The sequence below is a fragment of the Lactuca saligna genome, chromosome 3 (assembly GCF_052625555.1).
Source record: "Lactuca saligna cultivar CGN05327 chromosome 3, ASM5262555v1, whole genome shotgun sequence".
Taxonomy (NCBI): domain Eukaryota; kingdom Viridiplantae; phylum Streptophyta; class Magnoliopsida; order Asterales; family Asteraceae; genus Lactuca; species Lactuca saligna.
In genome coordinates this window covers 34,060,189-34,073,786 of record NC_136419.1, presented here as the reverse complement: position 1 = coordinate 34,073,786, position 13,598 = coordinate 34,060,189, and the positions used below count along the sequence as shown (strand labels likewise).

At 33.3% G+C, this 13,598-nt stretch overlaps 2 protein-coding genes across 2 annotated transcripts; both read left to right on the top strand.

Annotated features, from left to right (window-relative positions):
* The first annotated feature begins 268 nt into the window (after positions 1-268).
* On the top strand, positions 269-3,172 carry LOC145035117 (polyamine oxidase 2-like). Its single transcript, XM_078983706.1, has 9 exons — positions 269-666; positions 803-918; positions 1,018-1,106; positions 1,196-1,309; positions 1,407-1,494; positions 1,587-1,672; positions 1,776-1,976; positions 2,056-2,485; positions 2,579-3,172. The coding sequence occupies exons 1-9, from the start codon at positions 627-629 to the stop codon at positions 2,885-2,887; spliced, it is 1,473 nt and encodes a 490-aa protein (XP_078839832.1). The 5' UTR covers positions 269-626; the 3' UTR covers positions 2,888-3,172.
* Positions 3,173-5,839: 2,667 nt separating this feature from the next.
* Positions 5,840-7,693, top strand: LOC145035116 (Pentatricopeptide repeat (PPR) superfamily protein). Its single transcript, XM_078983705.1, has one exon. It carries the CDS (start codon positions 5,962-5,964, stop codon positions 7,582-7,584), a length of 1,623 nt encoding a protein of 540 aa, XP_078839831.1. The 5' UTR covers positions 5,840-5,961; the 3' UTR covers positions 7,585-7,693.
* The last annotated feature ends 5,905 nt before the right edge of the window (positions 7,694-13,598 follow it).

Genomic DNA, 13,598 nt, shown 5'->3' with positions numbered 1-13,598 from the left:
TAAATCGATAAATCGATGATTTGATTGAGTAGCCGATTTTTGCGAGCTTTAAGTCCAAGTGATAGGTTGACTAAGCCTGAAGTTTCGGATTTCCCTCTCTCAAAAAGTCTCACTCTCACCACGAAAATACCACCGACCTTATTCACGTCAAACTCAAACAATTCCAAATACAAAAATAAAATAACAATAAATTAATAAAATATCAATAAAATACAATCACGTAATTCATGTGTTTGATTTCATTACCTCTCTCGCCCTATAAAACCCAACCAAATATCTACCCTTCCCTTCCATCAAAACTATCACCGTCTTCACAATCAAGTGATCGATCAACACCTTTCACTCTTCTGCGCATTTTTGACATTTGGACCGACTTCAAGATCTGATTGTATATAAGGGTTCAGTTTGCAAAACGTATGAGCGTGTTCATCAACCTGTGTTGTAATTGTAATTGTAATTGTTCCGATTCCAATCACTTCAGCACTTGCCTTCTCTTTTTCTTTCTTCATCGCTCCCCTCAATTTGATAACCCTGGGATACTACAACACCCATTGCTTTAATTATCGCACAATTGTGTTCTTGTTAGTTTTCCGCAAAGGGAAATTGTCTCCATCATCAACTACTACATGGGTTCGTCAGCCAAGAATAAACCCCAATTGATACAAGGTATTGCTTTCTTATACTATTTGTTTAACAAAAAAAATTCCCTCGACTTATATGTCTAAGTTTGGAGGATGTCTATCAAATCTAGATGGCAAATTCTTATGTCTTCGATCTAATTCATGTCGCCTTTTAAATGTAGCACCCTGTTATTCAGCCATCAAAACAGGGCGTTCGACTTCACCATCTGTAATTGTAATTGGAGGTGGCTTTGCTGGGATAGCTGCTGCTCGTGCCCTCCATGATGCTTCATTCCGGGTACTCTAATTGTGATACTTTCCTACTTGGGTACATAGAATATAGAACACCGAATAGAATATAGAAGACAATATGTTATTAATTCCATGTTCTTTTCAGGTTATATTACTCGAATCTCGTGAAAGAATTGGTGGTCGAGTTAGGACAGATTACTCATTTGGTTTTCCCGTGGACTTAGGGGCATCTTGGTATGATTCGTTCACAATATTGATTGTTATACAGTATGCTTGTGTGCTGTGTGTGATTATTATGCTTAATGTTAATGTTAATGTTGCAGGTTGCATGGAGTTTGCAAAGAGAATCCTTTGGCACCTCTTATTGGAAGACTTGGGTTACCTCTCTATCGTACAAGTGGTGACAACTCAGTGCTATATGATCATGATTTGGAAAGGTATGCCACTTCATCTTTTTAAAGATTTTCATGTATGTGGTTCAAACTTCATTGTTATAGATGTATTCTTTTACTGATTATTATTACAATTCTTTAGCTATGCACTTTTTGACATGGATGGGAATCAAGTTCCTCAAGAACTCGTCTCACAAGTAGGCGAAACATTTGAGAACATATTGCAAGAGGCATGTCTTCTCTCTCTCTCTCTCTCTTCTTTCTTTTTCATTTTGGATTTTCTGTCTGTTCTCTTTCTGACATGGAGGGTAGTTTATTGCAGACAAATAAAGTAAGAGAAGAGTTAAGTGAAGATTCATCTATACAACACGCAATCTCAATCGTCTTTGAAAGGAACCCAAAACTAAGGTACTCTAAGCTACCTTATCAATCTTTATAAACAATGCACGCCTTTCTCTCCATGTAAGACATGTTTTGGTTTTGAATTTTTCCTTTTTTGCCATTTTTACAGATTGCAGGGGCTTTCTCATAAGGTATTACAATGGTATCTGTGTAGAATGGAAGGGTGGTTTGCTGCTGATGCTGACACCATATCTCTCAAATGTTGGGACAAAGAAGAGTTGTTGCCAGGTGGACACGGGCTAATGGTCCGAGGTTATCAACCTGTTATAAACACACTTGCAAAAGGCCTTGACATCCGCTTAGGTCACAGGTATTAAAATTATGATCAATTTTGTTTCTTTTGTGGACTTTTAACTTACACCCTACATTTTCGTCTTGTTCTTGAAAAGGGTAAAGAAGATAAACAGGCGTACAAATGGTGTGAAGATAACCATAGAAAATGGCAACACATTCTTTGCAGATGCAGCCATAGTTGCTGTTCCTTTAGGTGTTTTGAAATCAGACACCATTACTTTCGAACCAAGACTTCCTAAATGGAAGGAAGAAGCCATAGCTGACCTTGGAGTTGGAATTGAGAACAAGATCATTTTACATTTTGAGAAAGTATTTTGGCCAAATGTGGAGTTTCTAGGAGTAGTTGCAGAGACTTCATATGGATGTAGCTACTTTCTTAATCTTCACAAAGCTACAGGTCATCCTGTTCTTGTTTACATGCCTGCAGGAAAGCTAGCAAGAGATATTGAGAAAATGTCAGATGAAGCTGCATCTAGTTTCGCTTTTATACAGCTTAAAAAGATTCTTCCAGATGCTTCCACTCCAGTAAGTTTACAAAAAATCGACTTACTTTCATACATGTTTACTAATCGAATACGTGTATACTGAATGTTACGTTTTTTTTCTTCTTTTATGCAGATTCAGTATTTGGTTTCTCATTGGGGAAGTGATGTGAATTCATTAGGGTCATATAGCTATGATACAGTAGGAAAACCCCATGATCTGTATGATAAGCTGAGGATCCCTGTGGATAACTTATTCTTTGCAGGGGAAGCAACAAGTTCTGAATATCCAGGGTCTGTTCATGGTGCTTATTCAACTGGATTAATGGCTGCAGAAGATTGCAGGATGCGTGTTCTTGAACGTTATGGGGAGTTGGATCTTTTTCAATCTGTTATGAGTGAGGATACCCTTGCTTCTGTGCCATTGTTGATATCGCGTATATAAAGTCTTAACCTGTTAAGTGCTTAATAGGCAAGTGTAAAATGGAGTGTAATGTACTTGCAGTTATAGTCCTAATATATGTACCCCAAGTTGGCATATTGCAAGTGTAAAGTTTTTTTTAGTGAAATTGCTGAACGTATGCTTGAGAAAAGCATACAATAGTTGGCAAATAGTGGTAGTACTATTAAAATATTAATGAATGTGGTATGTTGATTAGGTGAGTGAGATGATAAATCATTTGTGATACTTGGTTGATCTATAATCGTGTATGAGGTGTGTTTATTTCCATTTAAAGTTTTAATTTCTGTAAAACACCAAACATGAGAAAAGTAATAATATGTTTTTTATGTAAAACACCAAACATGAGAAAATTATTTGATGTTTCCTTTTTTTCATTTTGATAAGTTCCATATGGAAGGTGAGAGGATAAGATTCTATCTTCTTAACTTGTAATATTAATATGCATATGCATGTATATGATAAATCCTTCACAAGTTTTGTTTAACTGGTAGAAGATCATATGGAACATATTCACCAAACTAAGTCTTAGTTCTCGTTCATAGAGCATGAGATGTGTATAACGACAATTAGGTGGCTCATAACAAGAATCTCATGCCCCAAGAAGCACAATCTATATACGAATTGAAAGTTGAAACTACAAGTTCAATCCATATAAAAACTGAAACTTGTATATCGGTAGATTGACATTGACCACTTTAACATATATATTTTAAGTTAGATTGACTTCGATCACTTCAACATATATTATTTTAAGTAATGATTTTCGAGAATGACCAATTTTATATATTTAATCATTATATTTTAACATATTTTTACCAATAAAATTACATAGTGACTTCTTATAATAAACTTGTAGGGGCAACTAACTTCTGCAATATTACATAGGAAATCTCCAGAAAAGTCATAAAAATTTATCTTAATTTATGAAAAAGTCCCAAACTAAAATTTGTTTACGAAAAAACATGAATTACCGGTAAAAATGACGATTTGACTCAGTTTTCCTGTTTACCGGTTTTATTACTTATATGTTTCACTAAAATCTCATTATTTTACCCTAATTTGCGAATAAGTCCCAAAATAAAATTTACGGATGATTTGATCTTCATGTAACATATATTTTATCGGTTTCATTGCTAACTTAGACACCTAGTCATTAAATTAGTTGATAAGATGAATATGATGGGTTATATAATGTCACATTTATTGTAAAGTTTGATATCCATTTCATCGACTAATTTATAACTATGTATCTACGTTAGATATGAAACCAATAAAATGTATGTTTCCAAAAAAAAAAGTAGAAAATGAGTTCCATAAAGATATACAATACATCAAGATATCAAGTTTTATGCTAAACATAACATTATATAACTCAACATATTCATCTCATCGTCTTATTTAATGACTAGGCGTCCGGGTCAACAATGAAACCGATAAAATGTATGTTATATAGAGCAAAGGGTCAAATCCTCAGTAAACTTTATTGTGGGACTTATTCGCAAATTAAGATAAAATAATAAGACTTTAGTAAAACAGGTAAATAATAAAACCGGTAAACCGAAAAAAATAGGTCAAATTGTCATTTTTACCGGTAATTCATACTTTTCGTAACAAAATTTAGTTTGGGACTTTTTCGTAATTTAGGGTAAAATTTTAGGATTTTTCTGGAGATTTCTCATAATACACGGGTTGATTAAAAAAATAAAATATTAAAGTATAAATAATAAATATTTTTTAAAATAAAATTTTGAAATAAAGAATGTAGAATGTAGAAACATATTAATTGCAATTTATTATAATATTTATTACATTTGATATTTTACATATATAAATATAAGATTATGTGGCTTTTAATTTTAAATTTTGAAAAAAAAAACTATAAATTGATATGTGGATATTATTTATTTATAAAATATCACAAAATGACAAATATAAAAACTCATTAGAGATTGATATGTGGCAAAAAAAAAAAAAAAAAAAACCTTCATTTAAAGGATTTAGTCATTTTCTTTTTTTGTGCACATTATCAAAATAAAATGTTCAAAAAAAAGCCATTATGACAAACAAATTATCTCAAATGTCAATAGCAAAATTTACACACTTTGTTACATCAAGGGTTAACCAATCATGAAAATTGTCTGGAATTGGTCTTTGTTTCTATAGCAGGTTTAACAAATTACCAACTTTTTTATTTTTTACAATTATGACCTAAGTTTTGACTTTTATTACAAATCTATTCTAAACTTTTTCTACATTTCTTTACTGTTTTTTAAAATTAATTTTTTTCTACAAAAAAAATTTTCAACAACTTTTTTCGCAAATTTATAACCTTTTTCATAAAATTATGTGTTAACAACTTTTTACAAAGCTTTTTCAAACTTAGTTTTTTTAATAAAATTGTGAAAAATGCATATTTAAAAAAAAAAAAAAAAAAAAAAAAAAAAAAAAAAAAAAAAACCTTGTAAAAAGGTAAACTTATAATAGAAATTGAGCCATATTGGTAACAAAATTAAAATTTAGGCCAAAATTATAAAAAGAAAAATTGATTATAGGAAGTCACAAGGACCATTCATATTTCATAACAAACTTTAATGATGGATCAAATTTGGTCTTTTTAACTCTATTGCTCAAATATGTATATAAAAAAAAACGATAATATTTAATATAGTTGTAACGATTGGCTACCTTTATATGTTTATTGGTCGCCAGAAAAATTTCCTTGAAAAAGAAAAAACCTTTAATTAGTAGTTATAATAGCCATTTTTGAAAATTTTATAGGTAAGTTTACTGATTTTCTATATTAAAAAAAAAATACAAAATGTATATATACATTTACAAAACTTGGTATGGTCCATATCAAAGTTCTGGACTGATACGTATCATACCAAATCATGTTTTGTTTATTTGTTGGACCAAGCTGGACCGGGTATTTTGGACCCGGTGACCCGTCCATGTTTATCATTTTGTTGTAAGACTCCACTTCTTCTAAACTAAAAAACCCAGGCATCATCCATAAACTTGAACAGAGTCCAATTCCGATCGCTAAACCACGGGTAATGTTGAATGCTGCATTGCTATGTAAAAATGGGAATCTGATCGCCTTGCTTGAAAACTGCAAATCATTGTGCCAATTCAAAAAATTGCATTCCCTCATCATTACATTCGGGCTTCCACTAACCCAAGAAGATGCATTCGTCTCAAGCTTTCTCTCTTTTGCAGCCACTCACTCCAAGAACATGGATTACGCCTACGCTATTTTCCTTCAACTTCCAAACCCAACTATCTTCAATTGGAACACAATCATTAGGGGTTACTCGAAAAGCAAAAATCCTAACAAATCGATATCAGTTTTCGTTGACATGCTGCGGATGGGTATAAACCCAGACCATCTAACTTACCCGTTTCTAGCAAAAGCGGCGTCGCACTTGCAAGAGGTTCGGCTTGGCCTATCGGTTCACGGACGTGTTATAAGAGATGGATTTGATGCTGATAGGTTCGTTAAGAATTCTTTGATTCATTTATCTTCTTCTTTCAAGGATCCAGGGTATGCACGCAAGCTGTTCGACGAAATGCCAAACAAGAACGTGGTTTCCTGGAACTCGATGTTGGATTGCTATGTCAAGTGTAAGAAAGTATTAATGGCTCGGGAAGTGTTTGATTTAATGCCAGAGCGTGATGTTGTATCCTGGAGCTCCATGATTGATGGGTATGTCAAAGGTAGTGAGTACAGTGAAGCACTGGCTATCTTCCAAAAGATGCATGGGTCTGGTATCAATGCAAATGAGGTGACTATGGTGAGTGTATTGGGTGCTTGTGCTCATTTAGGTGCACTTGATCAAGGGATCATGATGCATCACTACATTATCAACAAGAAGATAGCTTTAACTTTAGTGTTAAGAACATCACTTGTAGATATGTATGCCAAATGTGGAGCAATAGAGGAAGCACTATCTGTATTCCATGGAGCAATCATGAAACAAACCGATGTTTTAATTTGGAATGCAATGATTGGAGGGCTTGCAACACATGGATTTGTACACGAATCACTTGATATGTTTAAAGAGATGCAGAAGAACAAGATCACACCAGATGAGATCACATACTTGTGCATACTAAGTGCTTGTGCTCATGGAGGTTTAGTAAATGAAGCTTGGTATTATTTCAAGTCTCTTACTCAAAATGGTTTGAATCCAAAAACCGAACATTATGCATGCATGATGGATGCATTGGCTCGAGCTGGAAAACTTAAGGAAGCATACACATTCTTGTCTCAAATGCCAATGGAACCAACTGCTTCCATGTTAGGGGCTTTGTTCAATGGCTGCATCAATCATAGGAATCTTGATCTTGCTGAAGTAGTGGGGAAGAAGCTTGTTGAATTGGAACCAGATCATGATGGTAGATATGTTGGTTTGTCAAATGTTTATGCAGTGATCAAGAGGTGGGATGAAGCAAGAACAATGAGAGAAGTGATGGAGAAGAGAGGAGTTAAGAAGTCTCCAGGATGGAGCTTTGTGGAGATACTTGGATCACCTCACAGATTCATAGCTCATGATAAAACTCATCCACAATCTGAACAAATCTATAGCATGTTGAGTTTTGTAGTAAAGCAGTTGAGTGATATAGATTCTGAAATGTTCTATGATTGCATATATGTGAATTGTATACTCTTTGATTAGAGAGGATTTGATAAGTTCAATATGTAGGGTGTCAGGATAAATTTCTATTTTCTTAACTTGCATTTAGTAAAATCAAGAAAATAAATAAATAAATCAATTTTAATGGTAATATGAATATGCACATACATGTATACGATACATCCTTCACAAGTTTTATTTAACCGGTAGAAGATTTATGAACATATTCACCAAACTAAGTATTAGTTTTGTACCAAACTCATAGCTGGCCTAAATTGTGTTGTTCATAGAGCATGAGATGTATATAACAACAATTAGGTGGCTTACAACAAGAACCTAATGCCCCAAGAAGCACAATGAATCTATGTAGGAATTGAAAGTTGAAATTATAACTTCAATCCGTATAAAAACTGAAACTTGCATACCGATTAGATTGCCTTTGACCACTTCAACATATATATTTTAAGTAATGACTTTCGAAGGCGACTAGTTTTACTATTTTATACATTTAATCTTTATATTTTTTACATATTTGACCAATAAATTTTCATATTGAATTTGCATTAAACTTGTAAGGTCTAATTCGGAACAAACTTTCATGATTGATCAAATTAGGTCTTTTAACTTTAAATATCTAATTGGTCAAATGTGATCTTAACTCTATATTTATCGGTCAGATTTGTATATAAAAAAAAGGAAAAATGATACAAAGGTCCAACGAACTTTCTAGGGTTTACCCGTTGAGTCCCTAAAGTTTTTGTCGGACTTTATGAATCCCTAAACTAAGATATGATCCGCTCTTTTAGTCCCTGTCAACCTCTAATAGCTCGTTCAGTGATATTTTAGACCAAAAAAACCCACATTGTGCCCCTATAAAGCCAAAAAGATAACTTTGGGGATCAATTCATACAAAAAAAATCATTTTCTTTTAAAGGCGATTCACACTCAATTCGTAGCCTCCCAGGAAATCGATCGTTGCTCTTTTTTTTGTCTTCACCCTTGATCGCCACACACACTCACCGAAGATCACAACCCTCTTCCCCTTGTAATCGATTCTCAGTCACAACCCCTTTCCACTATTTTCTTTGATTCGATTTCAGCTCTTCAAGCAATTAACCCCTTCATTCCTTATTCTCTGTTCAAAATCGCAAAAGCTACCTCTCTTTCTCTCTTCAAGTTGCATGTTTGATGGATGCGATGTTGAGAAGGATGTGTGGATTTCGAGAGGTTCACAGAGAAAACGAGAGTTAATCTCTTTTTTTCTTTGATTTGCAGGTGATTACTTATGGTGGCTCACTGGTGGTTTCTGTGGGTTATGGGTGCTCCAATGGTGGCTTATTTCACGAGACAAAGGGGAGGAATAAGGGTGTTTGGATTGGGCTGTTGTGATATTGTGACAACCCGACATTTCGAAACAATATATTGTAAAACCAGTCAAATTTAGGTCAAAATATAAGTTTCCTAAAATCTTATTTGGGTTAAATCAAGTGGTAGGAATCGTAACAAGGTTTTCATACATATAAATAACACAAAAATCCGAGTTACAACGAAGAAGTTATAACCATTCTAAAATTCCCGACAAAACCGGCAACACCGATTAAACGAAAAACGCGAAGTTTCAATACAATAGTTTTTAGCCTTAAATATCTAAATGAAAGTTGTAGATAACATTAAACCGTAAACGTATGTAAAAAGAACGTCCAAATTTGACTTCATATGAAGAAGTTATGATTTTTTTCAAAATCCGGATATAGCAGTAGACAGCTAAAAACTCGAAATAGAGATCAAGATACTTTTGGCCAAAACAACCTAAATGAGAATCAAAGGTCTCAACAATAGTGGTGCAACGATGAAAATTCTGACGAAAACGGACATCGGATGAAGAAGTTATGGATTTTTAACGGAATTTTCGTGTACCCGGACCGTTAAAAATAAATAATTAAAAATAAAGTCAAAATTAGCTGATGAAGTCTAAATGAGAGTTGTAGATCATAATTTCATCTACGCGTGCATATAAAGAACGTCGAAAACGGAGCTTGTATGCGAAAGTTACGGATTTTACAAGTTCGAGGCCCGAAATCCGAGGCTGTCAGGCTTGCCACGACGTGGCACAAGTTTGCCGCGACCCGACAAGTGACTCAGGGCGTCCAATCAATGGAAGAGGATAATTTTGACTCCCCACGATGTGGCCATCCCTTGCCACGACGTGGCACACCCCAAAAATGCCCCTATAAATAGATTTCAAGGGCTCCGAGTTTCATTGCTCAGTTCCCTTCTTTCTCGCGCCGAAACTCTGCGTTTAAGCCCCCCGAGACCCTCCCAAAGCCCCGGTTTTCACCTTCAAGTCCCGAAGGAAGGTTTTGTGTTCTCGAGATTCCCGATATTCCCGAGTATCCCGAGATTTTCCCGCGTTTTCAACTCTTACTGTCGAAGTTCTGCTCGATTCTTCTCTCGACTACTTTAAATCAACCACTTCAATCAAGTGAGTTCATACCCCTTAATTACACTTTTAAATGTTTATAAATGCTTTATGGGTGGGGGGGGGGATACAAGTTGAATCGTGTTTAGTTATTATATCAATCACATGTGATTAATAACTAGCATGCAAATGGATTTACTATACGTTAACTGTTTTACCAAACAGATTTCTTCAAATGACTTTCTTAAACGTTTTTACATGTTTAAAACTCTTTATCAAACTATCTTACACACTGTAAACTTCCTTTCAAACTCTGTTACAAAGGTGTTTTCAAACAGAGGTTTTCCGTATACTTAAACTGTCTTATCAAACAAAATACTTTCAATCGTTTTATAAACTGACATCAGGTCATCGTTTCTTATTATTAAACTTTTCAACGGTTTTAGAAAACTTCTTTTACGCTTTTATATTGTCAAATGCATGCCCATATATGTATAGTTATATAAGTAATGTTTAAAGGACTTAGGATGGTTAGCTTGCTTTATTTCCTTTTCCTCGTTGGGATGTGGCCTTAGTGTATCGGTTGCTCGTCCGAATGTCGTCTAAATATTATTTATATATCATGTATACATATATAGGTATAAAGGTACCATTAGTCAGTTCAGTACCTTTGAGTAGCAAAGGTATACTTCAGGTTATGCTCGTACATTACTAGTAACTATAATAGGTATAGTTAGGAGATACTACTTACAATTCCAGGTAGAAGGAATCACACAAGAGTCAGATGATTCATGAGTCTATACTAATACATTACATGTTACATGACTACGTTTACATATATACGCTTACATGAGTACATTTTCATAGATACACTTACATGAATACATTTACATAGATACGCTTACAGAGATACGTTTACATTGATACATTTATAGAGATACGCTTACGTGAACATGTCTACATTAATACGTTTAATAGATACTATTACATAGGATCTGTCACAAACATTTCGGGACTTACCATTCTTATAACCTCGGTTAGCTACAGAGGTAAATGAACATCTACGGATGTCTACGGTTGATACCATTATAGGTATACTTTAAGGGACTAATTATTCCTACACCCAGTTGTTAGCAACATAGGTAAATGTACATTTTCGGATGACTACAGTTAATACTATTCGGTAATTCCTATGTCGTGTTTATCCTAGTACCAAAGGATAATATTTAAGTTATTAGTTCATTTCCTTTACTTTGTTATACATTCGCATAAACGATGAGGTAGACTAATACTTATATAATTATTTTACTACCTTTATTTTGTGACACATTTACATAATCGATGAGGTAGATTATACTTTTATAACAACAGTTAAACTGGGAAAAACCGTCACATTTACAGTGATGCGTACTTTCAAAACAGTTAGGTCTTGGTAGAAGACTACTCTTTATACTAATAGAAATCATAGGGATTTGCTAGGGTGTTCAAACGTTTTCAACTACTTTCAAACAGTTCATACTTATACATACTTTTTCCAAATGTTTACAAGTCTTTACTTTCCAGTTTTGCAAATCAAAGACACATTAATACTTATGAATTCACCAACTTTATTACTGATACTCGCTTTCAAAATAACTTGTATTCTCAGGTCACAAATAAGACAGGTACGATGACCAGATTTTGTGAAAACGGAGCAGTCAAGACTCGTCTTTTATTTTGAATATTCATTATGTAGATTTATACTATGAAAGAACTCACATGTACTTGAAACTTATACTATTAATGCAATGGATGATGTTGTTGCTTGTTTACTACTTTACATTGTTGTGATACATACATGACGTCCTCCGCCCCAGAACGTTTCCGCCGTTCTCGGTTTTGGGGTGTGACAGATATTGATTCGAGGGTGATTAAAGGAAAGTTTTTTTTTTGTACAAATTGATCCTTGAAATTATTTTTTTGGCTTTATAGGCGCATAATGTGAGTTTTTTTTTTTTTTTGTCTAAAAGGTTACTGAATCGGCTATTACAGGTTGACAATGACTAAAATAGCACGTCATATCCTAGTTTAGGGACCCATAAAGCCCGACAAAAACTTTAGGGACTCAACGGATAAACCCTAGAAAGTTCTTAGGGCATTTGTGTCATTTTCCTATAAAAAAACCGATAAGAGTTATACAATTATAAAGATTGGCAACCCTTTCATATTGTCATTAGAAAAGTTTGCCTTGAAAAAGGAAAAACCTTTCATTACCGGTTATAATAGTCAATTCTAAACATTTTATATATAAGTTTACTAATTTTCAATATAAAATAAACAAAGTATATACATTTACAAAACTTGGTTATTCTTAATCATACATAAAGTTTTTAATGGATCCAAATATCCAATTAATAAAACCGAATTGAGTCATGGAAGATGTAGTCCATATAAAAGTTAAAAGTTTTGGATTGTTACGTATGAGATCAAGTTTTGTTTGACCAAGTCGTCTTGGCCTTTGACCGGATCGGGTATGTTAGAAAATAAGGGGATAGAATGACAACAAATAAGACTTGGATAGATTCAAATTGTGTTTATCTGAAACTTTTCGAAATCTATAATTCGTCCATTTTGTCTGGGGTACATGAATTCAGTAGCGGGATAATCCAAGAATGAACCAATCTGAATTACATGCTTAATTCAGATTGAGAAACACAAAATACCTGTTAATTGTGTTCTTGAGAGATAAAAATGAATCACTATATAATTTTCGTGTATGAAAATTCTTGAGAGAAACACAAAATACCTGTTAACGACGGTTGCATGGAGAATCAGCACCAAAATGGTTGGTTAATGGAGATAACTAACGTCTGGATCATCAATATGTCATCAATAGAGTTTTGGCAAGAAACTCCAAGAAAGAGCTTTGTGGAGATACTTGGATCACCTCACATATTCATAGTTTATGATAAAACTCAGCTCAATCTGAACAAATCTATAGCTTATTGAGTTTTATAGTAAAGCAATTCAGGGATATAGATTTTAAAATGTTACATGATTGCATATTTGATATTATATATATATATATATATATATATATATATATATATATATATATATATATATATATATATATATATATATATATATATATATATATATATATATATATATATATATATATATATATATATATATATATGAATTGTATAGTCTGTGAGTGTGCTATAGAGCAAGCATGAATACCAAAAAAGACAAGTGTAGTCTAGAGTATTCGTCATTTTGACCTTAGTAGTGTAACTTTACTTGGTTTGATAAATATGTTCATCTTTCTTTTATAAGCAATTTGTTAAAACTTGTGATCGATACACATGTATGTGTCGAGATGTACATAAACAAACATGTGTTGACCATTTGCCAATGGATCCAAAGGTTTTAACTAGTGTATGCATTATTATTACAAAAACATACTCAGAATATGTATTATCATTACAAAAATGAAAAATGTATACTTTTTTATTTTTACTTTTACAATACTAAGAGATAAAAATAAATAAATACATAAATAGAGGATGCATGTGCGTACTCTAAACCGATCCTAAATCTAACCTCGAATGTGAGTTGTGAAACATTATAACATATTCTTTAACGGATCGAA

Coding starts and splice junctions, on each gene's coding strand:
- LOC145035117 (XM_078983706.1), top strand. CDS start 627: ATGGGTTCGTCAGCCAAGAATAAACCCCAATTGATACAAG. Junction 919..1,017: donor TCCATGATGCTTCATTCCGG/GTACTCTAATTG, acceptor TGTTCTTTTCAG/GTTATATTACTCGAATCTCG. Junction 2,486..2,578: donor TTCCAGATGCTTCCACTCCA/GTAAGTTTACAA, acceptor TCTTTTATGCAG/ATTCAGTATTTGGTTTCTCA.
- LOC145035116 (XM_078983705.1), top strand. CDS start 5,962: ATGTTGAATGCTGCATTGCTATGTAAAAATGGGAATCTGATCGCCTTG.